This window comes from Myotis myotis, unplaced genomic scaffold (assembly GCF_014108235.1).
Source record: "Myotis myotis isolate mMyoMyo1 unplaced genomic scaffold, mMyoMyo1.p scaffold_m19_p_11, whole genome shotgun sequence".
Taxonomy (NCBI): Eukaryota; Metazoa; Chordata; class Mammalia; order Chiroptera; family Vespertilionidae; genus Myotis; species Myotis myotis.
The window spans coordinates 11,712,037-11,732,176 of NW_023416315.1; the positions used below are offsets into that span (position 1 = coordinate 11,712,037).

The 20,140-nt window shown below is 42.8% G+C and overlaps 1 protein-coding gene across 2 annotated transcripts in view; it reads left to right on the forward strand.

Moving 5' to 3' along the window:
* Positions 1-20,140, forward strand: part of LAMB4 (laminin subunit beta 4) — a 102,441-nt gene that overhangs the window by 12,335 nt on the left and 69,966 nt on the right. For both annotated transcript variants that reach the window (XM_036327503.1, XM_036327501.1), the window contains 8 exons: positions 6,788-6,945; positions 10,648-10,783; positions 12,650-12,723; positions 13,998-14,186; positions 14,999-15,062; positions 15,245-15,459; positions 16,989-17,109; positions 18,325-18,513. In XM_036327503.1, the coding sequence (XP_036183396.1) occupies positions 6,788-6,945; positions 10,648-10,783; positions 12,650-12,723; positions 13,998-14,186; positions 14,999-15,062; positions 15,245-15,459; positions 16,989-17,109; positions 18,325-18,513 (1,146 nt within the window). The remainder of the gene's footprint in view (positions 1-6,787; positions 6,946-10,647; positions 10,784-12,649; positions 12,724-13,997; positions 14,187-14,998; positions 15,063-15,244; positions 15,460-16,988; positions 17,110-18,324; positions 18,514-20,140) is intronic.

The following is a 20,140-nucleotide window of genomic DNA, read 5'->3' on the forward strand; positions in this document are numbered from 1 at the left end:
CATCTACACAATGGAATACTACGCTGCAGTAAAAAAGAAGGAATTCTTACCATTTGCAATAGCATGGATATACCTGGAGAGCATTATGCTAAGCGAAATAAGCCAGTCAGAGAAAGATAAATATCACATGATCTCACTCATTTATGGAATATAATGAACAACATAAACTGATGAACAAAAACAGATTCAGAGACAGAGAAGCATCAATCAGACTGTCAAACCTCAGAGGGAAAGTAGGAGAGGGTAGGGGTAAGGGGGAGAGATCAACCAAAGGACTTGTATGCATGAATATAAGCCTATCCAAAGGACACAGACAACAGGGGAGTAAGGGCATGAGTGGGGGTGGGGGTGGGGGAGTAATGGGATAAGAACACATATGTGATATCTTAATCCAGTGGTTCTCAACCTTCTGGCCCTTTAAATACAGTTCCTCATGTTGTGACCCAACCATAAAATTATTTTCATTGCTATTTCATAACTGTAATGTTGCTACTGTTATGAATTGTAATGTAAATATCTGATATGCAGGATGGTCTTAGGCGACCCCTGTGAAAGGGTCGTTTGACCGCCAAAGGGGTCGCGACCCACAGGTTGAGAACCGCTGCCTTAATAAATTTTAAAAAAACAAGAATTTTTAAAAAAGAATCTTGTCTTTTAATTTTGCAATTTTTAAACCCCAAGTCAATTTCCCAATTAGATTTCCTGATTATGGAGGAAAGACTAGCTCTAGAAGGGAAATGCTAGTTTGTTCTCTGTTGAAAATTCCCTGCCTCAGAGAGGTGAGTCACAAGCCAGTGGGAAGGAACAAGGTGTGTTCGGCTGCACCCCCAGGACTCTAAAGCTCAGACCTGGCCTCAGGTAGTCAGAGAAGAGTTGTCTCATCGACAGCTGGCTTCGATGTTCTCTTTGGGATGAAACCACCATTCAAAATGAGAAGCAACCACTGAAGATGACTGTGCCTCCTCCCCAGCCTCGATAGTGTGTGATTTACACCTTGCTCAGAGTCCTCCACAAGGAGCTTCCCCTCTCTGGAGGAAAAGTCTTCAAAACTAAATTAGCATAATGCTCTCCAGTTCCATCCATGCTGTGGCAAATGGTAAGAGTTCCTTCTTTTTTACAGCAGCGTAGTATTCCATCGTGTAGATGTACCACAGTTTTCTAATCCATTCATCTCTTGATGGGCACTTAGGCTGTTTTCAAATCTTAGCTATGGTAAATTGTGCTGCTATGAACATAGGGATGCATATATCCATAGTCAGAGAAGGATAAATACCACATGATCTCACTCATTTGTGGAATATAATGAACAACATAAACTGATGAACAAGGACTGATCCAGAGACGGAGAGGCATTGATTGGACTGCGGGCCTTGGAGGGAAGGTAGGGGAGGATGGGGGTAGGGGGAGAGATCAATCAAAGGACTTATATGCAAGCATATAGGCCTAACCAATGGACACGGACAACGGGGGGAGAGGGGGGGGAGGGCATGAATGGGGGGGAGGGGGAGAGGGGATAACGTGGGGATAAGGACACATATGTAATATCTTAATCAATAAAAAATGTATTTTTTAAAAAAACTAAATTAGCAGAAAAGTCTGAGCTGCAATACATCCTGGATTTCTAAATCCAAGATTCCCTGATCTAACCCAAATGTCTAGGTTTGCCTGTGGTCAAACCACAAACCAGGGTAACCCCACATCATCAGCTGGGGCACTTTCTGGTTTGACCCCAGGCATTCATATAAACACCGAGCCTATCTGAACACTTTGTCTTGCATTCTGACTAAGGAAAACAAGAAGAAAAGCATCCTAAAACATGCACTGGCCCAGGTTTGGGGAACGGGATGCAAAGTGCAAACCTCATCTAACGTGCATTCTTTGGACTTTTCCTTACCCATATAAATAATGCGGGTGAGTACACCAATGTATGTTTACAGCCTCTGAAACTCTGAAGTGCACTCCAAGGAACATGAAAAATCTTACATGTTTCCGAAAATTATAGCAATATACAAAATTACTGAGAGATTATATAATAATGGTTATTTCTGCAAAGTGATCCTTTGTGTTACAGAAAATTTGCTGTGCATTTTCTTTAAATGACCAGCTCTACATTCATTGTTAGTAAGTTTCTATCTTTAAGTTGTGTGCCATTTTTTGAGGAAAATGTTGATTTTCTAAAGACATAAACATCTTTATTCTTCGTCTTTGTTGAATTAGTTCCAGTGTAATAATTACCAATGTAATAATCTGGCAGCTGGAATCTCTAGCCCAGGGAGGATATTGCTCAGTTTATCTTCAGGCATGAAGCCTTAACTACTTATGTTTCAGGCCACTTTTTGCCAAGTATTTAGACCATAAGTTCATATTTGCACTAAGCATATTACATGAATAATGGTTAACTAAGTCCCAGAATACGCTTATTTCAGAAAAGTACACATCTGAATAAGACAAGTTTGGCCAAGTTAGGTTATAAAAGCAGGTTAAATCTCTAAGGCAACGATTCCAATAAAAGACTTCAGGATGGAACTTGTCTAAAGAATAAAACCCTGAAGGGAAGTCTTAGTTAATCCACATGTAGCATTAGCAGAGATTTTATGCCTGACCTTGTTTCAAAAAGCTTCTATCTATTGGAATCCCAAATTCTAATTAGTTATTTGTGCTGGATGCCAATTCTAGGAATAAATGGAGATCTCCCTTTGGATTATTGGGTGAATAAAAGGTAAATTCATGTTAAAAAATCTAAGATCATTTATCATACAATGAAATAAAAACTGCATGATGGACTGTTTCTTCACGCATCTATCTCAAAGGAAGAGAAAGAAATGTTGGGCCTTTGTTTTAGAAGAATAATCTTTGCCATGAGATTGAAGATAGAAAATATCCTATTCAAACTGGCATTTGGTAACCTGTGGGAAAGTAGATATGATGTATCATATTCTTAACTGTGGAACTATGACCTATGTATGTTTACAGACTGATAATAATAATAACAACAAATATCCAGATTAAAAGAATGCTTCATGTGGGAAATGTATGCATAAGAGAAATAACATTATTTTTCAGAAGTCTGTATTTTTGGAGGAAAAGTTGAAGGAAAGAAACCCATTAGATATAAAACAAATAAATAAAAAATTATTTATTTTTACAATTGAGAAAACTGAGAAGAAACCAGCTTAGTTCATAGTACGGTAATTTTTTTTTTTTTCATTTTAGGCCAATCCTCTCACTCCTGTCTATTGAAATCAGGTCTTGGCATAAAAGGTCTCAGGGGAAAAGTGCATAAGAGCAGCTGGGACAGGGGTTTACTTGATTCACCATCCAGAGGCCAGTGGGGTAATTTTGAGGAAAGAGAGAATTGTTTGGACTTTTTACTTTTCATTTTGAGATCATTGCCGGTTCTCATGCAGCTGTAAGAAATAATACAGAGATATCCCACATACCTTTCACCCAATTTCCCCTGTCTTGCATAACTGTCGTACAATATCCCAACCAGAAAATTGACATTGATATATAGTCCATTGACCTTATTCAAATTTCACCAGTTTTACATACACTCGTGTGTGTGTGTGTGTGTGTGTGTGTGTGTGTATGCGTGTGTGTGTGTGTGTTTATCACATGTGTAGGTTCCTGTATTCACCACCAGAGTTAAGATACCAAACAGTTCCATCCTCTTAAGGATCCCTAGTGTTACCCCTTTATCTCCACCCCCACATCCCTCCCTGCCTCCCCAAACCCCTGACAATCTACTCTCCATCTCTACAATTTTGTCATTCAAGAAATTGAATTATGGAGTATAGAACCATCTGAGATTGGCCTTTTTCACTCAATGTAACTCCTTTGATATTTGCCCACACTGTTGCATATTTCAGTGATTTTCACTCCTTTTTTATTGCTAAGTACTCTTCCATTGTATGGATATACCACAGTTTGCTTAACCATTTACCTATTGAAGTAAATCTGGGTTGTTTCCAGTTTTGTTTTTTTTTACTATTATAAGCAAAGATGCCAGGGATATTTGTATGTAGTTTTTTGTGTAAACATAAATGTTCATTTCTCTGGGAGTGCAACTGCTGGACTGTATGATAAGCACATGCTTAACTTTATAAGAAACCTCCATACTTCCCCCCAAATGGCTGTGCCATTTTACATTCCCACTAGCAGTGTATGAGTCAGCCAGTTTTTCCACATCCTCTCCAGCATCTAGTGTTACTGCTACTTTTTTTATTTTACCTTCATTCTGATAGGTATGTAGTGCTATCTTATTGTGGCTTTGATTTGCATTTCCCTAATGGCTAATAAGGTTGAACATCTTTTAGGGCGTATTTGCCATCTGTTTATCTTCTTCAGTGAAATGTCTACTTGTGCCACTTGCCATTTTCTAGTTGGTTGGTTTCCTAATGTTGAATTTGGAGAGCACTTTACATATTCTAGATCAGCACCTTTGTCAGATTTGTGATTTGCAATTATATTCTCCCAGTCTGCAGCTTGACTTTTTACTTCATGAAGTTTCTAATTTTGATGAGGTCCAATCTATCGATTTTTCTCTACATGGATCATGGTTTTGTTGTCAATTCTAATAATTATTTGCCTAAGCCTCAAAGATTTTCTCTTACATGCCATAGAAGTTTTGTAGCTTTATAGATTTACTAGAAGCCCAGTGCATGGGATTTGTGTACTGGTGGGGGGCGTGGCCTGCGGGAATCAGCCCGCTGTGGGAGCGCCACTCATCCTGGTCAGCCCAGTGGCTGTAGACCCACCTTCTGAGTGGCAGCTCCCACTGTGGGAGCACACTGACCACCAGGGGGCAGCTCCTGCATTGAGCGTCTGACTCCTGGTGGTCAGTGCGCATCATAGTGACTGGTCAACTGGTCACTCTGGTTGTTCCGCCGTTCAGTCACTGGACTTTTATTATACAGGATATTTTACACTTAAATCCATGATCCATTTCGTGTTAATATTTGTATAAGTCATGAGGTTTGGGTTACAGTTTATTTTTTGCCTATGAGTGCCCAATATTCATCACTATCTGTTGAAAAGGTTATCCTTCCTTCATTAATTACCTTTGCACCTCAAAAATCAGTTCAGCCTTTTTGTGTGGATCTATTTCTGGATTATCTGTTCTGTTGATCTATGGGCCTATTCCTCCACCAATATTACTCTCTTGTTTACTGTAGCTTTAATATCAAGTAATTCTGGGTCCTGTGTCTTCCATCTATTTTATTCCTTCCAAATTATCATGTCTATAATTTAAACTGTCGTCAGGAGAAAACTAGTGCCTGGGTTTGGGCCTTGAGACTCAAAACAGAATTTTAACCCTTTCATTAAATTTAAAAAGAGTGTCTTGTTCAAATATACTTTTAAAAGAAAAAATAGAACTATGTCTATAAATAGCTATCAATAAAATATTACAGTCGACTCACATTGGATTTGCATTTAACTTTATATGTGTGTTAACCTTAGAACTTAGCCCCAGGGAGATTCTACTTTGTTTTCTTCAGTCTTCCCAACAATAAACTAATCTATTCATATGTATGGGTTACAAAAGTGTAACTTGAACATAATAGAGCAAACCCTGGGCGAGAACCATACAGGCAGGAAAGAGTTAGGATTACCCTACCCACCCCTCATTTACATGGAGAGATTTAACAGTTACTTTAACTCGAAATTTAACATTTGAAACAAATAGAACTTTAAAAATAGTTTGTAAACTGATAATTAAGAATGTTATCTCAGAGGCTGTGCATGAAAAGTAGAGACTTGAGGTGACAATTGAGATAGAGTTGCTCTTGCAGTCATCTTGTATCTCTTGTGACCAAATGCCTTCCAGACAGATCTGTTGGACAGCAGGTCTGAAGGCCTGCGTGGGCTATACAGACTGAAACCCAAGGGGCATCAATTGTTCCGGGGCTCGTCTGAGCACAACAATCCATGTTATTAAAAGGATCAATTGGCCCTGGCCAGTTTGGCTCAGTGGATAGAGTGTCAGCCTGTGGACTGAAGGGCCCTGGGTTCGATTCTGGTCAGGGCACATGCCCAGGTTGCAGGCTCGATCCCCAGTGGGAGGCATGCAGGAGGCAGCCAATCAATGATCCTCTCTCATCATTGATGTTTCTATCTCTCCCTCTCCCTTCCTCTCTAAAATAAATAAAAAAATATATATTTTTTAAAAAAGATCTGTTAAACTTACACACATTTTAGGAGAAAATTCTTTTCCAAGGATTTCTTAAACTCTCTGGTTGATTTGGTACAGGTTGAAACAACAGGTGTAAGAGGCAGAATTAGGATTCTCTCTCCTCATGTCTGCTTTTGCCCCACAATGACACATGGAGAATTCCCAGTCCAGAGAAGCTGTCCCAGATCGGCTTCTTAGAAGCAGAGCCTGAGAGGGGGATTTGTGTGGACGTGGTTTACTGAGGGATGCTCAGAGGAGTAAGGGAGAGGGAAGTGCAGTCGGATATGGTCCCAGCTGCAGGCAGGCTCCAGCCTCCTCCCAGCGAGAGGTTCTGAGCATAATTTGCACAGTGAAGTGCAATGGAGCCAGCCTTCGAAGTAAGCATTTATCATTCATTGGCTGCGGGAATGGCCCAGGTGGGGACATGAATGCAGGTGGTATAACCCCACAGGCTAAGAGATTTCCATCAGATGAGGGCCCCAACAACATACAGGACAAGGGTCTTAATGGTCAACAGAACTGGTACTAAAAATAGATTAACTTTTCCAACTTAGCCAGTTGCTTCTTTAAGTCTTCTGCTACCCTTTCTAAGTAGCTGTTTCTGTTGTGTTCAAGGGTGGCTCAGTCATGCAAAAGCTGAAGATAAATGCAACAGGGGTGCCTGTCATCCCCCCACCGGCAATCTCCTAGTGGGACGCAGCACACAGCTCACGGCTTCGTCTACCTGTGGGCTGGATGGAGCCCAGAAATACTGCATCCTCAGCTACCTGGAGGTGGGTTGGTTCTTTGTTTATTTGTTGGGCCGCTATTTAATCAATGATGTAGATTCTTCCAGGTGCCTCTGGGGCTGCTCAGACAACAGTGTAAGAGACACCATTCCTTTCAGAACATCAGAGAGACAGGAGACACAACTCAAAGCCAGGAAACCTTGATAGATTAGAAAATAGGGAAGATCTGCTTCATCTATTTCTTGTAACCTGTAGGATTAGACAGAAATGTCTTTTCAGTTCAGTCTTTGAAGGGAATTACTATGCAACGTGGCTGCCTTAGTGACCCCGGGGAGTAAGCATAATTGACTTACGCAGTGAAGCTTGAGGACCTCTCAGGGCCTCAAGGCCATTTTGCTAAACATGAGCTCTCATGGCCGGGCCCTAGAGATAGCGGGGCGCAGCTTGGAATTCCCTGTGCAGTCTCACAAGCCTCTTGGAAACTGCCTTGCCTATAGTATCCCTCTGTGAATGTATTTGGGGCCTTTTTTTTCTTCTCTTAGAGACCAGTTTATTAAAAGGACAAGTTGCCTTGCAGTTCTTTTCCTCCCTGTGTTCTGGGAGCAGCGCAAGTATCCAAGGTCATCTACGCCTCGTACCTGCTGAAAAGCCCGCGGCCGTCACGTCAGGCCTTCAGTGAGAGGACGTTCAGGAAGGAAGTTGGACCCAGGCCGAATGTCGATGGCCCAGGCTTTTCCTCGCATTGTTCTTTAAGGCATCTCCTGGAGGCCTCTGGGAAATGCTTTGTATTCTAATTGGTTTCTAGTAAAAGAGGGTGATTATAAATAAGTGGAGACACTACCTGAGGGCTTAGCGCTGTTCTAAGTTTGGGAAGTGCTTGTGTCAGAAAGCAAATTCTCTACATGTGCGAGGAAATGACCCTGGGGACGTGCTGCTCAACTCTAGGCCAGGTGGGACGGATGACTCTTTAAGTAACTTTACGAGTCCAGGGCCTGTGGACAAAGAAGTGGTTCTCAGCTCTAATATTAGAAACTTTCCAACCCAGACACCAGCCATCTTGTTCTTCTGCCACTGGCATTTACTTACTATGGTCATAGCCAACTCATGATATACTCAGACAATAACCAGAAAGTCATATTCCTACCTCTTCATTTCACTCAACCAAAAACAGAGAGAAATAAAAAAAAATCAAACTTCAGACGCTTTTTTTTTCCTTGGCCTAGAGCAGTGGTCGGCAAACTGCGGCTCGCGAGCCACATGCGGCTATTTGGCCCCTTAAGTGTGGCTCTTCCACAAAATACCACGTGCGGGCGCGCATGTACAGTGCGATTGAAACTTCGTGGCCCATGCGCAGAAGTCGGTATTTTGTGGAAGAGCCACACTCAAGGGGCCAAAGCGTCGCATGTGGCTCACGAGCCCCAGTTTGCCAACCACTGGCCTAGAGAATCACAGAAATCTTAAAAATCTTAGAGCTAGAAAGAAATCTCTGGATATCTCTAGGCTGACAAAGTATCACAGGCGGGGCTGTTCTCCCATCTATTATCTGGCAAGTTGCTGCCAAGCAGAGCACCCTCTCCAAAACCTGCAAGTCATCATGGACCCACAGTGCTACCCAAGCGGGCCCCCCACTTCGTCACCACAACGAAACATCCCCTGCAGCCAGTCTCAGCAAAGACTAGGCTCCTGAAATGTTTACAGGAAGAGTAGCCCGCAAGCCCTGAGTATAAACGTCTCCCCGGTAATCTGTGTAGTATTACTGGAAATACTTTGAAGCCTTGACATCTTTCAGTGGAATCGCAGGACTTCTGCTGCTCTTTTAGCCTCCCCATAAGCAGACTTGATCTAGTTTCCATTGTCCCACGATTTCCCAAGTGCATTTTTGGTTTTCTCCTAGTAGAAGGTTTATGATGGCCAGTGATTCTAAAAAGGTGATATGGATCTCCTGAAAGGCTGGTTTATTTTTAGAGACTACAGATGAAACAGTCAGTAAAATCATTATGCATTAGCCCTGGCCAGTAGCTCTGTTGGTTAGAGCATTGTCCGATATGCTACGGTTGTGAGTTTGATCCCAGATCGGGGCACATGCAGGAATCAACCAATGGGTGCATGAATGGGTAGAGAGGAAGGTTGATGTTTCTCTCTCTCTCTCTCTCTCTCTCTCTCTCTCTCTCTCTCTCTCCCTTCCTCTCTCTAAAATCAATTTTTTAAAAAGATATTTTTAAAAAATCATCAGGCCGAAACCGGTTTGGCTCAGTAGATAGAGCATCGGCCTGTGGACTGAAAGGTCCTAGGTTCGATTCCGGTCAAGGGCATGTACCTGGGTTGCGGGCACATCCCCAGTAGGAGATGTGCAGGAGGCGGCTGATCGATGTTTCTCTCTCATCGATGTTTCTAACTCTCTATCTCTCTCCTTTCCTCTCTGTAAAAAATCAATAAAATATATTTTTTAAAAAATCATCAGGCATTCATTCAATAAATTTTATTGAACATCTGCTATGTTCCAGACACTATAGTAGGTAAGGAGAATACAGCCATAACCAAAGTCCTTGCCCTCATTCATCTTAAAGTCTAATGATGGCAACAGACAGTATTCCAATGACTATACAATATAGTCTCAAATAGTGATAAGCGCTTAGAGAATATTGCAGAGCAGGATAAGGATAGACACTAGCGGAGGCCATAGGGTGGGAGGAGGTGGAATTCTAGAAGTCAAGGAAAATCTCTCTGACCTGAGAACAGCTTGTGTTAAGCTGTGAATATTCCAAGGCAGGAGAGTTCTTGGAAAGCTCAAGGAAAAGCAAGAAGTGCGCACAGCTAGGGCTGAGTGCATCAGGGAAGACAAGCAAGAAGGTGGCCCTGGTGAGGTCATGTAGGCCCTTGTAAGCCATGTCAGGACATAAGCTCAATGTTCACTAGCGCATTCGCTGTTGTAGGCAATTTCCACCACAGGGGATTGTGATAACCAGCTCCTGCTCCCTGAAAGCTTTGCAAAAATGCTCCTCCAGGGCCCCACATATCAGCCAGGAACAACTGTGCGGGTCATTGGCATCGTTCAGAAATCCCTGGAGATTTCCTTAGGAGTTTTAAGTGAGTGTAGCTACAAGCAGACATGAAGTTAAGCAAACTCCAAGGCCAGTCTCGGCAGTATAGCCTTTGAAAATATATCTCAAGCAAAACTAGTTCCAGTTCCCAAAAAGACCTTCTAGCCTGTGAGACAAGAGGTGGGGCTCTCTGATGTGAGTTTATAAAAATCTTTTACAAAATCCACAAGTGTAATACAAAGATTTTGGCATTGGAAGCTTTTCTACCAAAAACTGTCTGAGAGAGAGAGGATGATGATTGCAGATAGCCTAGTGATCCACTGCTTTATTAGTTTCATAGCAAATATTCTTATTTTTTTTACTAAAGGAAATAATTCCACTGAAAGAGTATATTCTAATTACTTCTCTGTAGTTTAAAATAATCTCCAGATCATCTGCCTCTTGTATGAGAAGAAAATTAGTTCCACATGTTTGCATTTTTGCTCCAACTATGTAAATTTATAAAAATTCTTTCATATTTTAAATTCATTTGTTATTGTATTTAAGCACCTATTGATGGAAAAATTGATGTCTTGTTATTTCCTCTGCTGTTTATTTTTAGCCAGATTGAATGACAAATATAGTAAGTACAGCTTGTTTTTAAGTTTAGGTCAACAATAAGTAATTACAATTCTTTATTTTAAATTTTAATGGTGACATTTTCCAGGGGGAACAAAAATGCTTCATTTGTGACTCCAGATTTCCATACGATCCGCACACCCATCCCAACAGCCACACTATTGAGAATGTGATTACAAGTTTTGAACCAAATAGAGAAAAGAAATGGTGGCAATCTGAAAACGGTATGAATAAGATCCTGTCCAATTTTTTCTTCGTATTTTTAATAAAGTGTCTTTCTGTATGATTTTAACAGTGTCAGGCAAGGAGTTTTTTTGGAATGGAACCGTATCCATCAGAATGTAGAGCCCTGTATAAGAACAAATTTCCTTTTCATTTTAAGAAAGATTATTTTTTTCTAGAGAAATAGAAGTGTATTTTAAGCACATAGCTCAGAATGTTTCACTCTTTCCATGTATGAGAAGAAAATATCTCTGCATTCTTTTGTTCTTTGTAAAAAAAAATAATGAGGAAATTTATGAGGTGTTGGTAAATAAAGGCTAATATAAAACACAGTAAGTGGAATTAATAATTCCAGGAGAAGTCTCAGAGTTCACGCCATGTGCTTCTCCTTCTTCAACACATGAAGAAAGAGAGAAAAATGACACTTTGCTTCTTCCTGTAAGCCAAAGGTTTTAATATAAAAATTGAATTGAAAGGATAGTTGGCTATTGACTGAAGTTCTCTCCCTTCTGGATTTATGCCCTTCTCTGGTCACAATCAACTATGATATTGAACCTCACACTGGCCCTGACTATTCTAAGTTTGAACCTGACTGAGGATTCCTCATGTCCCCACCCAGCTTTGGGCCTTATGTGCTTAAATCAATGTAGACTGGCTCACTCATGATGGCTCCTCTTCAACATGGTGCCAGTTTTGCTTTATAACTGTCTAGACTCCCATGCCAGCGTTTGTCCCACATCTCCTCTCAGAAGGAACCCCCTCTGTCAGGGCTGATTACATAGAACCAGGGTTCTCACCCAAGCATTTTAGAGAGGAAACGGAGATCTCCTTCCTGGAAAGGGTGAGGAGCCCATGACAGAGCCTGGGATGTGGCTGCCCGCTCAGCAGCAAACCCTGCCCCAGCCGCTCACCGGAAGGTAAGCTGCCCGCCGTTCATGGCAGCCCAGCCGCTGTGCTGTGAGCTGTGCTGTCCAGTATCGGGGCCCTGGCCACATTGCTCCTGAGCACGTAACACATGGCTAATTCAAACTGAGATGTGCTAGACGTAGAAAACCATCCCAGATTTCTAACACTTAGTTTGGGGTGAAAATGTGTGAGAAAACATTGCTAATTTTTGAAACATTGATGGCATGTTCAAATGAGAATATTTTTTATTTATTGGGTCAAATGTATTAAAAATAATTGCACCTGCTGAAATGTGGCTGCCAGAAAAATTTAAATGACACCAGCGACTCATATTTCTGTTGGACGGCGCACTTTAGCGAGATCAGAGCTTCCACTGGGTCCAGATTAGGGCCAGCCCTCCGTGTCCATGATGAGGTGATGGCAGCAAATAGCCTTCGTGCAAAGTCCTGGCCAGGACAGCTCCGTCTTCTCAGCCACAGAGGAGCCCACAGAGCCTCACCCCAGAGGAAGGCTCTAAGCTGTGTTTTATGCTGACTGACAATAAAACTGGTACAAATGATTGTTAGCAGCTGTTGGAAGGACAGGGTGTGTCGATTGTGCCATGCCCTGGCTTGCTAGCTCACACTGTGGGTACTCAAGATGTGAGTTCAAGGACATGAGCCCCGTTGTTCCACCTATGGGAACTGTCCCGGAACTCCTTTGGTGGTATGTAATACTGCCACACGGTGGCCATGGGCATGGATGTGGGCACGGTCTGGGTAAATCCCATATTGCTCTCCCATAGACCTTCTCCTGGGCATGGAATGGCATGGAAACCACTCCAACAGACTAGGAAAGAGTGTTGATCACCAGCCATGGGCTTTCAAAAGGCTTTCTTATAGACAAGCCACAGTGAGGGGTTAACATGATAAACAGGGGTCTCCCAAAATCACTGATTTTCTCCTTTCTGGATTTTTCTTTAGGTCTCGATCATGTCAGCATCAGATTGGACCTAGAGGCATTGTTTCAGTTCAGCCACCTTATCCTGACCTTTAAGGTAGAGATGTGTAGGTCTGCTGCCCCTTTTATCTACTTACCGATGCTGGGCTTACCTGAAAGTTTGTTTCCCCGCTTCCTTGCAGAGAACGAAAAGCTGTGTATCCCAGACTCCAGCTTTGTCACTGGGGTTTTTGTTCTTGAATTGAATCAAATGCCACCGCTCATTAATTAGTAACTTACATGGTCAACGAGAACAAATGTCAAGCACTAGGGGATAGAGACCACAGAACAAGAAAGGTACTTTCAGGCAAAAAGGGCAAGAACTGGAAATTACTTAAGGAAATATGGAAAGATTGTGATCAAAAAAGGAAGAAAAATTAAAGGGTCTTTGTTAAGGTTGCTGAGGTACCAGAGAAAATCCTGTGCTATAGTCATTCTCTAATCATGCATCAAAATTCGAATTTTGATGTCAGGCTGGTGCTAAGTTGTTGTTATAAAAAAATGAATATAAAATAAAAATTTGCTTTTTAAAAAAACATTAGCCTTTGCCCCCAAAGAGCTCACAATCTAGTCATGGATACAAATTTATATATTTATATATTTATATATAAAGCACATATATAAATTTAAAATCATAATACGGGGTGATAAGTGCATAGACATATTAGAATGGTGGGGAGTTCGTTGACAACACTAAATCTGCTCTGGGGAGCCCAGATAAGCTTCATGGTAGATTTTCAAGGATATAAGGGTTTGCCAGAGGAAAAGCATCCTAGCCGCTGCCCCCCCCCCCCAAAAAAAGAAGAAAAAAACCCATGCACAATGCTGTATAAAATATCCATTACATTAGCTTTTCAAAAATTAATATGCCATCTTTCTCCAATTAATAAATCACATGGCCATAAACATTTTTAAATGGAATTAGATTTTAGGGCAAAATATGTGCTTATAAATACTTGCCCACTTTTGGAAAGAGACTTGGTATGTTCACTGTATAGAGCAGGAGTCCTCAAACTTTTTAAACAGGGGGCCAGTTCACTGTCCCTCAGACCGTTGGAGGGCCGGACTATAGTTTAAAAAAAAAAACTATAAACAAATTCCTGTGCACACTGCACATATCTTACTTTGAAGTAAAAAAACAAAACGGGAACAAATACAATATTTGTATTTGCATGCGGCCCGCGGGCCGTAGTTTGAGGACCCCTGGTATAGAGATTTTAAGGGATACAAATAAAGTTTGAAAACAGAATTAGAAAATATAAATGTTTACTGTGAAGCGGTAATTAAATCTCCCATTGTGAAGTATTACAAGTTTAACTCGTTTTTCCATAGACTTTTCGGCCTGCTGCAATGTTAGTTGAACGTTCCACAGACTATGGACACACCTGGAAAGTGTTTAAATATTTTGCAAAAGACTGTGCTACTTCCTTTCCCAGCATCACATCTGGCCAGGCCCAGGGCGTGGGAGACCTTGTTTGTGACTCTAAATATTCGGATATTGAACCCTCAACTGGCGGTGAGGTAGCATTTCCTTTCTTGGATTCCTTTGCTGTAAAATAACCCTGTTGTGGTTGTTGTGAATGTGGTTGATTTAGATGAAAGCAGTGCTGGCTGAAAAATAACTTGAGCTGTTGGGTTGTAAGAATAACAGTTTAAGTTGAAATGAGTCCTGAATCCATCTCACATTCAGATAGATAATAAATACCTTCTAAGAAGCAGTCCTGCACTGCGTCCAGCTGAAGGTGAGCGGGGACCAGCATCCAGGCTGGGCACCAGGGCCTGGGGGATTCAGAGGCAGGAGCATCTGTTTCGAACCCTTGCAAGGGAGCATGTAGGCAAGTGCAGCCCTGGACTAGTTGTCTCATCTCATCTTAATCTACAAACCACCACGCAGGTGGAATCTGCCAGGAATCTCCCCCTGAACAACGCTGGTAACTGGCAGAGGGTCAGGGTGGGAGTGGGGTTGGCAGGTATTATGTATCAGGTGTCGTAGAAAGAATTGGTGGTCGGCAGTAGCTCCAGAATTCCCTGCCAAATCCAAATTGGTCATGACTTGCTGACCAGTGACCCCATCACTCCACCCAACCCAGAACAGGAGCCCTTCTTGCGAATGGTGTCACAACGGCTCCCGCGAAGACTGTTTGTAACTTTCATTTTCCTTCCTGGTACTTCTACATATTCATATGAAAACCCAATGATAGCCGTATCCTGTGCTAGTTGGGAGGCAATGGCTCGGCCTGCGGGTAAGATCAGGATCTCTTATATAAGAGCATACCCTTTAACAATCAAGTTCTTGGGTGAAATACTTACATTTGCCTACATTTGTTTTACAGGTTGTTTTTAAAGCTTTGGATCCCAGCTTTGAAATAGAAAACCCCTACAGCCCCCACATCCAGGGTAGGAATTGCTTTATATTTTTTCACATCCATTACTTTTCTAAAAATCTCATGTTAGAAGTGTCCTTGTCATTACATTTCTAGAGGACATTAAGGGGATGTCGGTCAAGAAGGGCGCATTGAAACAATACAACCTAAAGGCACTTTGGTTCATTGTTTTTATTATGATTTTCCTTTCTCTAGACCTTGTTACATTAACAAACCTGAGGATAAACTTCACCAAGCTCCACACCCTTGGAGATACTTTGCTTGGAAGGAGGCACAATGACTCCCTTGATAAGTACTACTATGCTGTCTACGAGATGGTGGTCCGTGGCAGCTGCTTCTGCAATGGCCACGCTAGCGAATGCGGCCCCATGGAGACGGTGCCGGGGGATGTGTTCAGCCCTCCGGGAATGGTGAGCCACGCAGCCAGGAGACCAGCTGGCTCCCCTACCCTTCTGTCCTGTCCCGGTGCTCCATGGAGATCGGACTTTCCACCTGGGGATCCACACAGTGCCAGCCTTGTGTCGGGGCAGGTCTGGTTCAGCCTGGCCTGGCAAAGCCTTGTGGATTCTGCTGCTCACGGGCATTGTTGAGCTCATGACCAGCATGTCTAACTATGACTTTAAGGCAGCCCATCTTGCTCTCTCTTGGCTATTTGTTTCTTTAGGGAATGGCGATTTGGTGAGGAGGACCCATAAGTTCACATGCGTTCCCTCACACAAACTTATGGACGGTCTGCTGTAGCCAGTGCCGTGGTGTTTGAATAATAGCTGCTATTGTAAGGATGGTCACCCAAGTAGCAACCTTACACTATGATGACTGTGTCCTCCTAGTGCCAATCTCTCCCCTTCTTGGGACTAGTCTGAGGGAGTGATGTAGTAGAAGAATTGTATTGTCATGCAGAGTGCTTGGGGTGAATCTACTAAATAATTTAAACTAATCATAACCAGACCAGGCATCAGACAAGGCTTGAGACTGAGGCTATTGTACCTTCTTACTCAGCTCTCTCCATGTTTCAGTGGCAATAGAATTTCTCCCTTTGAACTTGGTCATTTAGGGCATTTTATGGAGAATCACACACCTTTCTCCAGTTTCTTTCTGTTTTCTAATTTGCTCTTTCCCTTATGCTTCTAAACCACCCTGGACACACATGCACGTGTACACACACACACACACACACACACACACTACACACATCATCCCTGCAATGTGCTGCCCTGACACTAGCATTCAGAAATACCAAAAAATTTATTGTAAATGTTTACCAAACATCTTAAATTTTTTAATTGTAAAAGTTATTGCATCTAAATAAAAAAAGGCCCTGACCAGTTTGGCTCAGTGGATAGAGCGTCGGCCTGTGGACTGAAGGGTCCCAGGTTCGATTCCGGTCGAGGGCATGTACCTTGGTTGCGGGCACATACCCAGTGGGGGGTGTGCTGGAGGCAGCTGATCGATGTTTCTCTCTCATCGATGTTTCTGACTCTCTCTCCCTCTCCCTTTCTCTCTGTAAAAAAATCAATAAAATATTTAAGAAAAAAAATTTTAAATAAAAAAAGATAGTATAGGTTGGTATTGTAACTACCATATGAGAAACTAAACTTCAAAGAGGCCCATGGTCTGGTATTTCATTTTCCATTTAAAGAACTGCAGCAATGCTTGGCCAGTGTGGCTAAATGGTTAAGCATCGACCTATGAACCTGGAGGTCATGGTTTGATTCCCAGTCAGGGCACATGGCTGTGTTATAGGCTCGATCCACAGTGTGGGGCAGGCAGGAGGCAGCTGATTAATGATTCTCTCTCATCATTGATGTTTCTATCTCTCGCTCCTTCTCCCTTCCTCTCTGGAATCAATAAAAGTATATTTAAAAAAAATAATAATAAAGAACTGCAGCATCCTCAAAGATGAGCCCTCCTTTAACACTGCTTGCTTGTCACAATGCAGGTCCAGGGCCGGTGTGTCTGCCAGCACAATACAGGTGGCACGCACTGCGAGCGGTGCCAGGACTTCTTCCAGGATGCGCCGTGGAGGCCAGCCACGGGCCCCGAGAACAACACTTGCAGAGGTGAGTGGGGAAGAGTCCTCAGCACAGACTGAGGACATTTTTTTGTTCGTTTGGAAGGTGGTGAACCGGGGCTCCCAGCTCCAGCTGCGCGATCTGCTGATGTCTCCCGTTATCTCACCTGGAAAAATCACCACCGTATCAAACCTTCACACCAAAAATTAGCATGAATTTGAAAAATGAAACAATGTGATTGTTGGGTGAGCCCTTTCCAGGGGAGGGACAGAGCCCTGTAATAATATCAGTGGGGATGGTATCAACCCAGGAATTGGGTGAGGACTAGATTCAGTACCAAGATCCCTACTATTGTCCTGAATCACCAGACATTCCATGAATGTGACCTTAATCTCAGATGTCAGATAATAGGAGAAATGAGGTCTGGGTTGAGTTTGACTGGTTATTATACGTTTTATAAATTGCTTAGGCTGATAAAGTGCAGGTTTTTTTGTGATGTACTTGCTGCCTCTAAATTTTGATAAACTTCCGAACGAACTTGTTATTGTTTCTGTTCCCAGATTTGGGGGAAATAAGATTTAGCGGGGAAGAGGTCACGAGGAGAGCTCGCGGAAAAGCCCCATCCGTGCGTCACGCATACATGGCCCAGCACATGTTTATGCCACTTATGGGGGAAACAAACACGAACAGCACAGACACTGCCACGAAGACAGACAAACTCCCCCAAGCAGACTGTCTTTCCCTGTCGCCTGGCGCCACCCCAGGTGGGTGGAAGGCCCCCGGCCACCCTCCCAGCGCTCGGCCCCCGGAGAAGGAGAGGCGGCAGGCTCGGTTTTAACATCTCCCCTGAGAAGCCCAGGGCCTACAGAACACGCGGTGTAAAAAATTCAGACTTACAACTTACAAAGTGAAAGTATTCTTTACCAAACGACAATAAAAATATTGCACTTTCGGGCTTCTGGATCACCCAAAGGATTTACTTTTGTTTACTTGATTTAAAACAACAACAACACACACACACACACACACACACACCCCTAAATATTAACGTTTTGGGGACACATTTCAGAGAGAGTATATGGGCAGAATAAGAGTCCTGGACAGACCTTGGAAAGCACCTAGTTTAACTGTTTGTATACGTGTGTCCATAAAAGAAGGTGGAGGCTGAAGAAAGAGGAGGGGGGTGCAGGGTTCCTGTGCGGGATGCCAGCCAGGCTGCTCCCCAGACCCGGTGAGCCTCGCAGTGACTCTCTCCTTCCCCAGCCTGTAGGTGTAACGGCCACTCGGACCGCTGTCACTTCGACATGAGCGTGTACCTGGCGAGCGGCGGGGCCAGCGGGGGCGTGTGCGAGGACTGCCAGCACCACACCGAGGGCCAGCACTGCCATCGCTGCCGGCCCCTTTTCTACAGGGACCCCCTCAAGGCCGTCTCGGACCCGTACGCGTGCCTGCGTGAGTCCCCGGCCTCTGACCGCTTGCTCCCTTCCACTGGTTTGAGCAAATGCTGATGGAGCAGGCCTCATTTGGCTTAGCGGCACCTCCAAATGGCCCTCTTAGGGGCAGTGAGAGTTTGCAAAACCACGTGAACGCTAAGAGCGTTTCTTTCTCTTCGCAAATTGGGCCAGATAACTCGGGTCCCTCGTGGTAGTCTTGCAGCAGTGGCTTATACTAGAGAATCAGGAAACTTCTGGATTCAACCAGGAGGCGGCAGATGGTTTCAGAGGATGCCTAGACACCTGGACTTTCCCAGAGGTCAGCCCCAGCCAGGAGCTGGCTGCTGACATTAGCTACATTTTACTGCGGTAGGCCATTCAACTATGTTGTTAAGATGCATGAGCTAACTATTATTACCTTTTTTTAAAAATATATTTTATTGATTTTTTTACAGAGAGGAAGGAAGAGGGATAGAGAGCTAGAAACATCGATGAGAGAGAAACATCGATCAGCTGCCTCCTGCACACCCCCCACCGGGGATGTGCCCACAACCAAGGTACATGCCCTTGACCGGAATCAAACCTGGGACCCTTCAGTCTGCAGGCCGACGCTCTATCCACTGAGCCAAACCGGTTACGGCCCTTGCTTCTTTTTTTAACCTTAACATTTTTTTCCTTTTATTTCTAATCTCCGCTTCAAAAAATAAAATATTTCAAATATATACAAAATAACAGAATAATATAGTAAACACCCTTATAACCACCAGCAGCTTTGTCAAAACAGAATGCCTTACCCTATCATCTTCAAGACTTTAATAAAACAGGACAACAGGACAGGTACTATGATGTCCTAGGTGCACATCTGTCCCACTATGTTTGGTAGTTATCACCATACTATTTTCACATATGTTTTATCTACAAACTATATATATCTGCATATTTTCAAACTTTAGATAAATTATATTATGTTGTGTGTATCCTTGAGTATTTCATTAAACACTATATGTTTAAGATTTTTGCTTATCAGGTGGCCCTAGTTTTCCAATTTTAATTCCTTCCTTCCTATAAATGCAACAAAATCTATTTGTCCATTTTTCTTCTGATGCTACAATACCGTATACGTGGCCTTGTGCACATGCACAAAGACTATCCTTAAGAGTCATACCCAGGAGTAGAGTTACTTGGACATAATATGAACTCTTTCAAATTAATTAGATAATGCTGATTGTCCCCTAAGAGGGTATACCAATTAACAGCCCAACCAACAGTGTATGAGAGTGCATGTCGCTCTACATTCTGGCCAACACTTGGTTTGATCACACCTTAATTTTTGCTACTCAAATAGTATCTCACCAGTACTTTAATTTACATTTCCTTGCAGGAATGAGACTAGAATGATGCAAACAAAGCACCTAGGCCCCCAAATTTAAGGAAGCACCATTCTCAGAGTCATGTAAGCATAGGGTTGCCACTTGCATTAACCTGACAGTGAGTGCCTCCTTAAATGTTGTGCCCTGGGCACCTTGCTTTCCTCTCTCTAATACCAGCACTGCTCTCAATTATTGCATAGATAAATACTCCAACCTGATTTCAAACACACGGTGCCAGTTACAGATAACTCTACTGTAAACTAACAAGTTAGCCCA